This window comes from Mirounga leonina, unplaced genomic scaffold, assembly GCF_011800145.1.
Source record: "Mirounga leonina isolate KUSES-001 unplaced genomic scaffold, KU_Mleo_1.0 Mir_53, whole genome shotgun sequence".
In the NCBI taxonomy this organism is placed as follows: domain Eukaryota; kingdom Metazoa; phylum Chordata; class Mammalia; order Carnivora; family Phocidae; genus Mirounga; species Mirounga leonina.
Genome location: NW_023270807.1, coordinates 75152481 through 75167712, shown reverse-complemented (window position 1 = coordinate 75167712; position 15232 = coordinate 75152481). Strand labels below are relative to the sequence as shown.

At 39.8% G+C, this 15232-nt stretch overlaps 1 protein-coding gene across 1 annotated transcript; it reads right to left on the bottom strand.

Annotated features, from left to right (window-relative positions):
* Window positions 1–191: 191 nt before the first annotated feature.
* GJA1 (gap junction protein alpha 1) lies at window positions 192–13688 on the bottom strand. The gene is made up of 2 exons (XM_034990462.1): window positions 13470–13688; window positions 192–3132 (listed from the first exon to the last, which is right to left on the bottom strand). Exon 2 carries the CDS (start codon window positions 3114–3116, stop codon window positions 1968–1970), a length of 1149 nt encoding a protein of 382 aa, XP_034846353.1. The 5' UTR covers window positions 3117–3132; window positions 13470–13688; the 3' UTR covers window positions 192–1967.
* Window positions 13689–15232: the final 1544 nt, after the last annotated feature.

Genomic DNA, 15232 nt, shown 5'->3' with positions numbered 1-15232 from the left:
TTCTTAGTTGAACAAATACCCAAAAATGTTAATAATCAATGTTGCACTGAACCTAACTAATGATAATTGTTTTAAAGACTCCTGAAACTTGTGAATCTTATTTGCCTAAATCATCATAACCGATGGAAATGTCTTTGATAATCGTGAACAGATGTACTACAAGGTTTAAAAATCACACAGGATATAGAGGCTATTCTTATACTAAATTAAAACTTTATTGAATAAAGAACACTCTCCAGAACACATCTGATGGACTAGGTCTACATTACATGCAATGAAGCTGAACATGACAGTAGTTTAACATGGAATGTCAAACAAATTAATATTTTTCATTGTACAAAACTGTTTATGTAGCTGACATGCAAGAAGAAAAGTATGATACTCTGCATTTTCACTAATCATCTCTGATGAGTTTTAAAAAGGCATCTGAAGAAATTGGTAGATTTCTTTAGGGTATATTTCAAATAAATTAGTTACATGTGTACTACTGAAACTCTTTCAACCTCTCTTGCATTCCAAATAAAATCTTAGTGCAAACATCAAAGTTGCTGGTCACTCCAAAAGACTGCCTAACTTACAACAGAATACAAGTTCTTAATGTGTATTAAGTAGGACAAAACCAAGAATACCAGTTAACTGCAAAATTCATTTAGGCACACTTAAAAGCCCACTCTAAGCATTTCTTCTAAGTGTCTCACATTAATTACTACAGCCTGTTTACAGTACTAAAATTCTATCATTCAAGCATCCATGATTACATTTCAGAAAAAGAAAATCATCCATTTCAGCAATAGCATTACTGCTATATTCTAAAAAAGAGGGGGGAAAAAAAAAAGGGAAAAAAATCACAATTAACAAAAACCAGTATCCACAATAGGATACATGGGGGGGGGGGGGAAACCACGTAGGGGAAAAAAAAAAGTGTGCTTTACTTGCACAGCAGGAATTATATAATGTAAACACCATATTGGCCCACACCACAAAATCCATGAGAAAGGCTCAAATTTGAACACTGTGTTTGCATTATTTTCAAATCTGTGTTTGTGAGTTTATACTGCTCTGCTTGTACCAATACATGACAAATAAAACACACTCTTCCACACACATACACATACAAGTGATTGTTAAATATTGAGCATGGCTTGCTTCCCTGACTCTAATTCAAAAAATGTTAAGTGACATCCCAACTGTTTTAAAAATGTTTACAGAAACCATTAAATGAATGTGAACAGTAGTTGAGGAATGATGAAAAAGTGATGGCATTAGTAGGATGCAAGTAGATGTAAAAAAAAAATTAATAATGTACATATGACTGACTGATATTTGGGGAAAATGCATTGAAAGTCTTCTTCTGTGGGCCTTGTCTGAACCTTTAACTGATACCAAGAATAGAAAATATACTATGACAAGTCCACGGCCACCTGGAGGGTCAGGCCTAGAACGCTTACCTTCAAAGTGCAAATTTTAACAATGGAATGTTTCAGCAGGGACATTAAAGACAACCCTCCAACTTTTTCTTGATAAAATGAAACAAGATGTCCAGGAAGTATTGTTTCCTGGCCAAAGTTATTTCAGTTTCATGGTAAAACAAAAAAGTATTTAACCAAAAATATCACCCACTCTTTCACATACACAGAACTATTCTTAGGGGGTATGGGGGGGGGGGGGAGAAAAAGCCCTTACCTATGTATCACCTAATGCAACTTATATTTAGAACTAAAGGTCTTTGAATCCACTACATTAAATACCAACTTGTACCTCCCTTAGCCCCTCCCTCTCCACCCACCTATCCCAAACACCCCCAATGAACCTAGGTATTCTAATGTCTTTGTGTTTTCTAAGCCTCATGACAAAGGCTGTTGAGTACCACCTCCACTGGAACAAAATGAACACCTAAGGTGCACTTTCTACAGCACCTTTTCTCTTCTCCACAACTGAGTGGAATCTCAATGCTCTCAAGCCTGGCTCTAGATCTCCAGGTCATCAGGCCGAGGTCGGCTGCTGGCACGGCTGCTGGCTCTGCTGGAAGGCCGCTGGTCCACAATGGCTAGTGGTTGCAGTTCATGCCCAGTAGCTAGTTTTTTAGAATTCTGGTTGTCATCAGGGAAATCAAAAGGCTGTGCATGGGAGTTGGAGATGGTGCTTCCGGCCTGCCCCATTCGATTTTGTTCTGCACTGTAATTAGCCCAGTTTTGCTCACTTGCTTGTTTGTTGTAATTGCGGCAGGAAGAATTGTTTCTGTCTCCAGTAACCAGCTTGTACCCAGGAGGAGACATGGGAGAGAGGGGAGCTGTGGGTGAGGAGCAGCCATTGAAATATGCATATTTCGGAGATCCACACTCTTTGGAGGGGCTCAGTGGGCCAGTGCTAGCATGGTAAGGATCGCTCTTCCCCTTCACGCGATCCTTAACACCCTTGAAGAAGACATAGAAGAGTTCAATGATGTTCAAGGCAAGAGACACCAGGGACACCACCAGCATGAAGATGATGAAGATGGTTTTCTCCGTGGGGCGAGAGAGGAAGCAGTCTACTTGATGAGGGCAGGGATCTCTTTTGCAAGTGTAAACGGCACTCAAGCTGAATCCATAGATGTACCACTGGATCAGCAAGAAGGCCACCTCAAAGACAGACTTGAAGAGGATACTAATGATGTAGGTTCGCAGCAGGCCCCCTCGCATTTTCACCTTGCCGTGCTCTTCAATACCATACTTGAACTTCTTTATTTCAATCTGCTTCAAGTGCATTTCCACGTTGACACCATCCGTTTGAGCAACTTTGAGTTCCTCCTCCTTCTTGTTCAGTTTCTCTTCCTTCCGCATCACATAGAACACATGAGCCAGGTACAAGAGTGTGGGAACAGACACAAATATGATCTGCAGGACCCAGAAGCGTACATGAGAGATTGGGAAGGATTTGTCATAGCAGACATTTTCACAACCAGGTTGTTGAGTGTTACAACGAAAGGCAGACTGCTCATCACCCCAGGCCGACTCAACCGCTGTCCCCAGTAGCAGAATTCGGAAAATGAAAAGGACAGACAGCCACACCTTCCCTCCAGCGGTAGAATAGGCTTGAACCTTGTCAAGGAGTTTGCCTAAGGCACTCCAGTCACCCATGTTGCCTGGGCACCACCTGAAAAGAAACAAGAAGACAACTAAATGATCACGGACTAGAAATTATTAGTTAAAATGTACAGCTGTTTCCAGTCAACGGTCAAAATATTACAAAAGGTCTCATATCCTTCTATCACTTTTCAAAAAAAAAAAAAAAAGTGCAAACTCTTCCTGTCCCGTTTTCCCCTGCAAACAAGTCTCATAATTTTCTTGAGATATGGTAAGTCATAGACACAGAGCTGACATGCCCAGTAAATTGCAATCTTAACTTGCAAAGATATGTTACTTGCTCAACCATGTGACTTGAGCAACTGTCTATGCTAAGTGCCTCTGCTTATTTTATCCATCTGATAAATGAGGACAATTCTTGCCGGATAGGCTTGTGTCTGGATGCATGACTAAGCAAAATGCTGAAGGATGGTATTCAAAAAGTATGGATGTTTAAGAACTGGGATAAGAACACCCATGAACACACACAACCTGTTTCCAAACCTCAATCCTATTATATAGCATTTTATTCTTAATTATACTCTGACCTGTTTCACCTTGCTATTTCAATTGTATTTTGTGCATGTTCTATATTATGGTCATTTATACTTCTGTTTCTTCTTAAGCAGTGACTTATGTGGTTCAGAAGTCTGTCTTCTGCCCAGAGAAAAATATGCTGTACTAAAATACACCATTTTGACATAATGTGTCATTATGTGCAGGAAACTACTTTCAAAACAAGCAAAGATTAAATGCACATCATATTTCTTTTTTTACAAAATTTTTTTTTTTATTTTAGAGAGAGAGTGCGTGTGCGTGTGAGTTGGGGGAGCAGAGGGAAAGAATCTTCAAACAGACTCCCACTGTGTGTGGAGCTCCACATGGGGCTTGACCTCATCACCCATGAGATCATGACCATAGCTGAAACCAAGAGCCAGAGGCCTAATCAACTGAGCCACCCAGGCACCCCTGCACATCACATTTCAAGTAGAAGTTCAATTTGTCACAATACTAATTATAGCCTAAAGGGGCGCCGGGGTGGTGGGGGGGAACGACACCATTTTAAAGTGTTATCTCTAGCAAAAATTATTGGTTTTTCATCTTTTGATTGCTGTATACTTTCAAGTTCCCTTATCAGGCTTTGGGCCCTTATCCTATAGACTAGATTTAACTTTTCTATCAATACCTAGATATCTTAAGCCTAGGACTTCCCCATTGCTGGGGATGAGAAATGGACCAAAGTCTGTGGAGATGACATGGATCTCAAAAGTTATTTAGCTAATTCGATTTATACTTCTAATGCCAATAGTTCATTTAACTGATGAAAGTGGAGCTCTTAAAGGTATAGGAAATATTTGACTATCAGTAGAGCCACAAGGAGACTTATGATCCCAAGGCTAAGGATTTCCAATGCACCACACTGGTTTTAAAATTATAGTGAAGCTGGATTAAGGCTAGAAATGTTTTCATGCTTTGATACAATCTTAGCAAGGGCTGAGAGCTGGGAATAAATGAGTGACATTACATGTGGCAGGCACAGAGAATATAGTTTAATTTTCAGAGAGTATTAAGTGGAGAGTAAAAAAAGGATGAAGTGGTCAAAGATTATTTAATAATCAAAAACAAGCAAAGCAAAGACTTTCCAGGAGCTTAGTAATGAAATTTTAAATAGTGCAACTGAAAGTAGGATTATACAGGCTTCTTGGAAATATGTTCATTATCTGAATATGAAAGTTTCTCATCTGGTATTCAATTATGAGCCACCTTCTCCTTGTAGGAAGTAAATGAAATCCAAGGGAGTCTTGTCCCCACCATGCAACATTACATTGCTGTTTAATGCCTGGACCTCCGGGCTACAGGGGCCAGAAAAAATGAAATGGAAATCTGGCCTGGGATTTCCTGGATGGAACAAAGAGATGGCTGATCCATAAAGTGAAACTACGTACCAGCTATCTAAATTGGCAGTTGATGGGTGTCTTTGATGGCAACCCAAAGACTGATGCCAAGGAATGCTAAGGGAAGAGTGGGAGGTGGGTGGGCAGGTCACAGAAATAATGCTTTTCCAATGATCATAAAAAAGGGAGCTTCCCTTCTAATTTTGGGAAGGGCCATTTTAGATTCCGAAGTGACATGTTAGACAGTGAAACTGATGTATGAAAAGAGCAGTCAAAAAAGAACAAAGGGAAAAAAAGAACAAAGGCTTATAAGGTTGACAAAGAGAGTTAAAGAGTCAAGAAGGCTCAAAGTGATAGGGAGTAATTTAGCTTTGATGGACAGTTTGATGGTGAGACAACGTAAAAGAAAAAACCTACAATTTAACAGAAAATACTACCCTGGGAATGAAGAAGTACAGTCCATGAGGGTCAAACAAACATAACAGAATTTTTGGAGCTCTATCAGTAGATAGTTTCTATGTGATGATGTGTAAATTGGCCTTAATTCTGTTTGCAGAGAATTACAATATTTTGCCAGTGTCATCTGCTTTTGCTCAATACTCCAACTGCCGGGAGGGAAGTGGGACGGTGAAATCAACTCTAAAATGATAAACTGTCTGCATACATCTCATCAAATTCACTCAGTGATCGAGCTCAAGACAAATTTAACATGTTTAGATATATTACTGGGCATACTGAGAAGTCATTTTGGTCAGTGTTTCATCATTATTCAAGGCTCAAAGTTAAAATAGGATTATGTAGATGCTTGTGGCAATTAATGACTAAGCTTCGGTACATTCTATGGAAAATAAAACTTGACTTTCATCTAATTCTGAGGTTCCCAAAAATGCCCCACAGTGCCAAAGTATGTGAATTGGGTCACTGAGCAGTTCACTAGGTAGTATTCTTTATTAATACACCAGCAACTTAATTGCAAAGTTGTCTTTTCTTTAAGCACCCACACGGTTGTCATTTGCATTAATGAGTTATACTCTTTCATCTGAATGAGATGAATTATCCAATTAGACACCTGGTATCCTGTAACCAGTCATTACCACTATCATAGAGACCATCAGATAATGTTTAATGTGATGGTTTATAATGCTTGTGATTTTCAAGGAGAGGTAACAAAAATATTACCTTTTCTGGGTAGGTGTTCCCTTTGTTCTGAGTCAAAAGTTCTATCAACTAGTTGACCCCCCCAACCCCATTAGTATTGTCATTTTTCCAAGTCTTAGTCAAAAAATTAATGTCTTTTTATAAATAATAGGCATAATTACATGTTCACAGAATCCCTGGCATTGATTTACACACTACAGCCCTCATTCATATTCACCAGCATTAAGACAGGTCTATTTTTTATATGATACATGAGAAAAGCACAGCAGTGGAGGCAGCTGAATGCTCATCATATATATTCATGCCTCCACCTCTAGGTTCCCAGGTTGGAACTTTATAGGTAGAATAAGGTCTCCATTAAGGAGTTATGCAAATGCTTGACAGCAGGTAGAGCATCCTTCTTCTGTCCTCTGTGTACCGTATTAGGGCACATTTTCCTTTGCTCTTTATGGCCCTCTAGACTAGAGGCCAAAAGCCACAGATATCCAAGCATGACCACTTCTGCAGTGGTCCCCGAACCGCACCACATAATCATTTGGTAGCATTTGTTAAAAACATACATTCCTGGCACTCACCAGCCTGACTAATCTGATTTGGGTGGGGGGAAGAGTGCTGGGATATTAGTTTGTCTCTTTTCTCTTTTTTAAACAAATGCACCAGGTAATTCTGAAGTTTCAGGCCAGCAGGCAAGCCAAGCGTTCCTTGACATTTTCAGTGCTCTCTTGTTCAAAATATTTAGGACTGGGAAATGCCAGGAGAGCAGAAAGGGACAGAGAGTACCTAAAAAGGCAAAAGGGGTGGCCCAGGATCACGAGCAGAGGCTGACTGGGCGCCTGGGAATGAAGCTCACCCTTCACGGCACCACCTTGTGTCACTCCACTTCCACCTGATGCGCCCCAAGACCACAAGGACTCAAACACCTTATTTAAAATGAAAATAAGTCTTCAATTTTAAAATACGTTTGACTGTCCCTTTTGCCAGAGCAAATCACCATGCCAAAGCTGTAGTCAAGTCATTTCATGTCATTAATATACTAAGAATTGTTAGGAAAACTAGAAAATATTTTAATTTCAATTTTAAAGAATTTCCCAAATGACAGCTGTAATGAGCTTGGAGCAGGGACTTAAAAATGGCAAATGGGATTGTTAAAAACCAACATGAGACGTGACACCTATCACCTTTTTTATGACTGAAAGTAAGCACGTAAGAGAAGATGAAGAAAAAATAAAATCACGAGGGCTAAAAATGTGTAAGAAAATGACTATATAAGTTCCTCAAAAAATCATTAAATAGATCTATCTGGGGAAAAGTGTAATGCTTTGTGTTTTTAACATACTACAACCAAAAAAATTTTAAGCCCCTAAGCTAAAATGTAAACCTCCTGATGTTTTTCTTTAACTTTTAGAAGAACCCCTGTCCCTTGCAGTAAATGTCTTTGAGGGGGCTCAGTCAAGACAGTTACAATGGCCAAGAGGTTCCTTGGTAATATTCACATCTACACGTAATTAGCATAACCCACATTCATTCTGTCAGCAAATACTATAGGCTTTATCTTCCTCCAAAACCCAGACTGACGAATCCCTCCACCACCCCTGCTCCTAGCCCCATCTTGGCCATCATCACCTCCTCAGGTTTCAGGTCACTAGCCTAGTCACCCTGCTTGCTAAACCATTCTCCTCCAAGAGCCAACCTCAAGAACGAACACTCAAGCTCAGCTCCATCTCTGTGGTTCACTTCCTCACTTCTGTAGGTCTCCACTCTGGTGTCACTTCATCAGCCAGCCCTCTAGTCCGCTCACTTCCTATTCCCTTTGTCCTGTTCTTGTTTTGTTTTGTTTTGTTTTTAATGGTCTTTAGTTGTACTTGACGTATTACATGTATTTACCTGTTTGTTGTCTGTCTCCCTCCATGGCAAGGACTTAGTACTATCTGCTTTCCTCCACTACAATGTGAGCTCCTTGAGGGCGTGTCTTTGTCCACGGCGGTAACCACAGTACTTAAGAGTCAGAGATACTAAATAAGTTATCTATTAAATGAATTAAAGGAGGCCTGTACCAAAAAAAAAAAAAAAAAAAAAGGGCACCAGGTTCCATTCATCAGTGTTGTTTACTACCTCTTATGTATTTCCCAAACTTCTGAAGTTTCAAATTAATTAAAAATGGGACTTTCTGGGGCGCCTGGGTGGCTCAGTCGGTTAAGCGTCTGCCTTCAGCTCAGGTCATGATCCCAGGATGAGCCCCGCATCGGGCTCCCTGCTTGGCAGGGAGCCTGCTTCTCCCTCTCTCTCTGCTTGCCACTCTGCCTACTTGTATCCTCTCTCTCTGTCAAATAAATAAATAAAATCTTTAAAAAAAAAATAAAAATAAAAAAGGGACTTTCATAGTAAAAAAACAAACAAACAAAAAAAGGACTGTCAGCATCTCCTGTTATACAGACATTAAATTTTCAAGTGATAATTGCTAAAACAGAAAACTGTCTGTTGAAACAACATGCTTCAAATGATTCCTGAGCAGTCAGTAAGGACTGATGTAAGAAAAAAAAAAGGTTCTTTAACAAAGAGCTTCTTGAATTTATTACGTGACATCAGAGTAATTTGGGATTCTTGCAGCACTGTGTCAGGTATCGTAGATGTTTACTCAGTCTTACTATTCTGTTGTTACAGGTTAAGATTTTAAAATAACCACCGCGTGCTGTCATCCCCCCAATTCTGCAGTATTCTCACTCTGTACTATGTGATGCAATCACGGCTGAGAATAAGTAACACCAGAGTGTCTCGCAATAGAAGAAACGGCCTGTTAAAACTTGTTTCTATTTCAAGGATGACAAATCTTGAGGTAGGCCTGGAGCTCTGAAGCGTTGCTGACAACAACCCTGGGTAACAGAACATCTCGGTGTAGTCGTCTATGCAGGCAACTAAGTGATTTGAATCGGGTACCATGGCAAATATTCCCAGTTCAAATAATACACAACCTTTTGCTTCCTTATACCTGGACGGTTACCCTAACTCTGTGGTGTGTCAAACCTACTCCATTTAAACATCTATTTACAATTCTGCCTCATGGTTCCCCGATTATCCTTAGATTCCTCTATAAAGAATGATACCATTTTATCTCCTCAGGCATATGATGCACAGCATAGAACTGCATGGTTTGTTTTTTTGGGGGGGTGGGGGTAGGCGAGGGGTGGGGTGGGGAGAGACTAACCTCTTTCCTTGGTTCTTACCCCTGTTCATCACATAAGTCAATCTACATCAACGTCCACAGAACATTGAGATGAGATGGATGTTGAGGGGTGAGGGACTCCAAAGATAGTATGAGGCCTACCAAAGAGAGACAACACCCCGCCCCAGTTCTGCAGCTACCACTCAACTCCCCCACTAATAGAAGTGTCTCATGGTCACTTCATGGGTGCTAGAAGAAAAACCCTAAGCCAGAAGCCGCAGGCAAAAAGCCATGTTCTTCTATTGTGATCTGATGAGCTTAAAAAACGTAATTTCTGTCAGTTCTTGGTGTTCCCCTCCACTCACCTCCGAATTGACTATTTTTATTGAATAGCCTGGTTATTTTCTCAACATGTAAACACACCATTAGGGTGCTCACAAGTGTATTGATTAAGAACAGTCTATTTTCTTCAGTGAGCACTGAATAAGATAACTCATGTACTTGGAGCTCTTTTAAGAGCTCAATGAAGTTTAGTTATTATTCTTTAAAAGATCTTTAGATATAGATACAGCTCATGTATTTTATTATCTTGGAATATTTTCTTTAGCAAAACAGCAACTAGGAAATGATTAACATTTTCCTAACGGTAATCAAAATTAGTTTTCAAGATGTTCTTGTAATGAGTACAATATTGCTATTTTAGCAATCCCATACAGATCTGTGAGAAGGAAGAATTTACCCTTTATCAGTTGATAAGGAGAAAAAAACCTTGAAGAATGTCTGCCTGTCTGTTTGTATTTGAAGGCATCTTCCCCAAATCATGAAAAGAGCCATATCCTATAGGACATATCTGGCTCACAGAAATTGCTAAAAACAAACACACACAAAAAAATCCACCACTCCATTTCTGTATTACTGTGAATTTTAAGCATTCCATAAAACATATTTTCTAGAAATTAATTAGAAAGCTAGGGAAATTTGGATATAAAGATTACGGAAAATTTTAAGGCTAAAGCCATTGATATACATATCTCACCATGGTTTGTGTTTTCATTTTGGCAAAAGACAGTATGTACCTACATAGCCAAATGGTGAATTTAGACAGATTAAGTGAAGACTTTAGGTAGTTATCCCAAGGATCAAAAAAATATATACAATCAATTAATCTCCCAATGAAGGAGAAATCCTGGGGATTTTTTTCTTAAACTTGACTTACCTATACTGCATATTGACCTTAATGATAAGCACTAAATTAAACTACTTCTCCCTCCAGAGCTGAACTGCTGTCTGTGGATAAGCTTCAACAATCTATTTAAACAACCAAGAATCTTGGAGGGAAGTCAGAACAACAGGAAAGGTGGAGTAGAAAGTATTAATCACTGGTGACTTCCCTATCATTCCCTTCCCTCTGGTATCATATATTAAAAGGCTCTGAGGCTTCATACAAAGAGATACCTCTGGATATTATAAAAGAAAGGAAGGAATGCACTGTATCATGAGTTTCCATCCTTCTCTATGCAGGAATTGGAAACATCTAAGAAAACAACTCTCAGTATCTGCAAACACACCCTTTTAGATGCTTGCTACAGAGTATCTTTGAAACCTTGTTTCCCAGAGAGGGTCGGCAATGTGGGAATCAATCATACAGTAAAGGGTGAGAAACCAAGTGGATGGCAGCTGTGGTGATAAACTCTAAAAGGCATTAGAAAAATGTGGAACCTGTTTAAACAGTGAAGAAAGTAGGCGCACAACACTATTACTGCCATTTTCCATGCAAAGGACAAGTGACAGCTATACTCTGACTCTGGGAAGTACAAAGCATCACACATACACACTGCCAGGACAGAACCTACTCCTGCCATAATTTTCAGTCAATTGGCCTACCTGGAAAAATTACCCTTCCCCAGAGGTGTTTTCTACCTAACCAGTTGGGGTTTTTTTGTTTTTTTGTTTTTTCATTATTTGAGATGGAATTAATTTAATGAGGTCTCTGCATTACTACAGGCTTTTATTTTCAACAATCCTTGCACAAAAATAAAAATTTGGCTTCTTTAAGAAATCTCAATCTATTGTTCACATTGCAACGGGGCACTCTGTGATCAAGTGTGCCCAATTTTCAAAGGGTGAGAGGAAGCACCTTTTTCTTACTAACTTGGTTGGTGATACAGAAATTAAACCCACCTCCAAATAAACCCAAAGCTACCAACAATGTATAGCTCTCCTTTTCCCACCCCCACTTTGCACTTCTGAAGAGAAACACAGGCACATCTCAGGGTGAGGATGAGTATGAGGTTGGTCAAGGTGAGATTATGATAAACTTTATCTGACAAGCTCAGCAAACATTTGGATGCCGAAGAGGATAGTGTGAGCAATCCGCTGCTCGGAACTCAAGGTTTGAGTTTCCGAATTCTGTACTGATTTGCCTTTGGACACGTCATTAGCTCTTCCCTTATTTCATTACAGGCACCTCCTCGCCCCCGGCTCCCCACTCCCATTCTTGGGAAGTTTTTGAGAACTTCCAAGAGAGTTACAAGTGCAGTATAAGCACGGTAATTCCCAAGGTACTCAGGTTGCCTTACCAACGTTTACACAGTAGGATTCGACAAGTTTAAGAGGAAAAAAAAAGGAGGGGGGAGGGAAGGTAAATTGGATTGACACGTTTAATTAAATTAATCGTCTGCTCTTCTTTTACCATTTGGCACCAAGTCCATCTGCCCCTGCTCCTTCCCCCCCCCCCCCCTTTCTTTACAGTGGCGGCCGCGGACTTGAGCCCGGTTTGACTAGTAAGGATTTCAGGGAAACGTAGCAAACCTCGACAAACCCCGCGGTCGGGCAGCGCAGGAGTCCGGGGCGAGCCCGACGGATGCTAAGATGGCAGAGGCGCCCCGCGCCCCCCCTCCCCCCCACCCCCCCGCCCCAGCCTCCGCATAAGCTTTCATTTTTACTTGCTTTTCAGCATTCGCCGGTGCAAATACTTCAAACCTCAGCGTCGCACCAAGAATTTAAACTAATTACTTTGGCCTGTGAAGTGTGAACAGACAAAATCCTTAGCGGGCACGAAAATGCTTGGCTGCACTTCTGGCTAACAGAAGGCGTGTTACCAGCAAGAGCATTTAAGAAACTGAACCGTTTAACATAACAAATCAACGTAATCACTGCCTACAGGCAGCGCTCCAGCAACTCCAACCCGAAGCTGCCCTACAGGTCCGAAGTCTGTTACAGGTTCGGACAGGCAGGAGAGGAGTCGGAGGGGTGGGGGACGGCTAGCTCCCTCTAAGGCGCTGTTTAAGAAATTTTGTTTCATATTCTTTCTAAGAGTTTCAGTCTCAGGAGACGGTTTTGGAAATGCACCCTGGCATTCACTTCTGTTCCAAACGTCTCTTCTTCCCTTCTAATGCTTTGTAAGTAACCACCACCCATTCAAGGGATTTCATCTGCTGAATTGCCAACGTGGTCGAGTAGAAAAGGTGGCTCTCCTGAGGGTCTCATGTTTCCATAGTGGTTGCTAACACAAAGTAACTACTTACTGTCGCTTTAAAAACCTCAATATTACAACTCTGATTTTTATATCTTTTTGTTTACTGGGGAAAATTCTAGGAAGGGACCACGTGGAAGTCAAGTAACCGCAAGGTCTTAACAAAGCACTTTGTTAAGAAGTTTGCTTTGCACAGCTATAGAACATCAATCAGGATTTACATATGAAAAAGCACAAAGTGTAGAACTCTATAGCAAGCAAGCTAAGCAAATTTGCACTTTAATTTTTTTGTGATGTTGTCAGTCAAATCCCCAACCCAGGCCCCAATCATCCCCCCCCACCCCAGTTACAAAACACCTAGACTATTATCGATTACCCAAAAAAGTAAAATTATACTCTAAAATGAAGAACCAAATATCCAGTAAACTGGTGCTTTATTCTAATCGGAAAGGTTTGGATCTTATTTTACCTGTTGCATTATTGTTAGAAACGTTTCGACAGTTAAGAAAATACTGAACGTTCAATTTTAAATGTAAAACTATAGACATATTTTCAAGTACATCATTCCACTTACAGTATCATATCAAAGCTACATTTAACACATTTTAAAACTTTAGAAAACTTTTACGTGTAGAAATAGAAACGAATAGGTAAAGGTTTTTTGGGTTTTTTTAACTTACTCTTTCTCTTAAAAGAAGTAGGCACGCCAAGTAATTGAACTCCTTGGAGGATGAAGTAAAATGAAAAAGCAAGCTCAGGCACTCAGACCTGTCTATTTAAAGTTTAAAAGTCTGCTGCTGTTTGGTACTTTCTTCACTCCTTCCCCCTAATGAAAGAAAAGTGCTGATACCTCGTAAAAGCTTTTTTCTAATTGGAGCACAGAGCTTTTAAAAGTTTCAAGCCACTGACTCAACGAGGAGGAGGGGCTGGAGAAGGGGAGGGGCAGAGGAAAGGCGGGGAGGAGAGTGGGGAGGAGGCCGGTGACCGTGGAAGGGTGGGGGAGAAAAGGCTCAGAGGAAGAGCCAGGTTGAGATCAAGTTGTAGTTTAAATTTGCTGACGAGAAAAATGGAATAGCATTCGAGACGTGAATGCCACTACTTGCAGCTACTCTTTATAGATAGCAATTACTGGTTTTAGTTAGTGCTTGTTTCACCAAAAGTCCAGGGATAATAAAAAGTTCTGTATTTTACAATACTACAATCTTTTCTTCAATTATATATATATATACATATATATATACATATATACTTTTCTTCAATTATATACATATATATACATATATATATACATATATATACATATGTATATATATATATATATTGCATGTTTCATGTTGCAGTAAATAAAAATGGTGGAACAGAGTTTAGCCAGTGCAAACTTGTTTGATATTGGCTAAGGTGTGTGAAGTTAAAGGTGGGTGTGAGTTATTTAATGATCTAATTCCTTTCCTCTTAATTTAAGTAGGGACAATTAACAAAGGAAATGGTGGGATGGGAGAGAGACATTGCAAAAATGAACATATATGGTGGTATGCCCGTCCCAAATCTACCTTCCAACCCCCGCCCCCGACTGCTTTGAATTTTTACTCTTTCCTTCAGTTTAGCAAAAACTAGTTTTATACTTACAACTGTATTGTATATAAAACATTTTGACTGTGAGTTCGTGGTAGCTGACCTCTACCAGATCTTTTTTTAATTTTTTTTTATGACCTCTACCAGATCTTTGAGGAACCGAAAATTTATAATATCTCAGTTCCATTCATGGCAATGCATTAAAAAATAATGCATTTGCAGTGAAATGTCAGGATTTTTTTTTTTTAATGAAATACCCACATGTAAGTTGGCATTAAGTGGATCCCAAAACTATTGACCCTCCTGGTGACCATCTCCCTCTCCAAAACCCACTGTAGAGTTTTTTGACCAATGACAGCAGAACTGTGCATACAATTTTTAGATGATTTTCCTCCACTTCCCTCTTCAGCATTCTGCATTAAGGTTTATAATAGCCTGAGTTATGTTGCCTCATTCTTAGAGTGGGTACTCCTTTGAGGACTCCCCAGATGCCATGCCAGAGGGCTGCGGTAGGACAATTCCCCATAAACAGGCTTCAGTGATGCTCCTGAAGTTGGGCAGGGAAATCTCTTGGCCATTATTTTCTGGAAACAAAGCAAACTCATCTAGCCTGAATATTCCTTACTCTTTTCTTACTAATACAAGTACCAAGAAAAGGAGATGGCAAATATTTCCTGACAGATACCTTTCCCTACTTTCATTAAAATGATTATAAAACACCTTTTGAAATGTTGTTATTTTAAGACACAATTTTGCTCTCATTTGCTGGGCTATACTATTTCCAAAGGTACATTTTTCTTTAAGTTAAAGAGGGTGAATAAAGAAGTAGAAATCGTAATCTGACTTTCATATCTCCAAGCTCAGCAACCCA

Coding starts and splice junctions, on each gene's coding strand:
- GJA1 (XM_034990462.1), bottom strand. CDS start 3,116: ATGGGTGACTGGAGTGCCTTAGGCAAACTCCTTGACAAGGTTCAAGCC.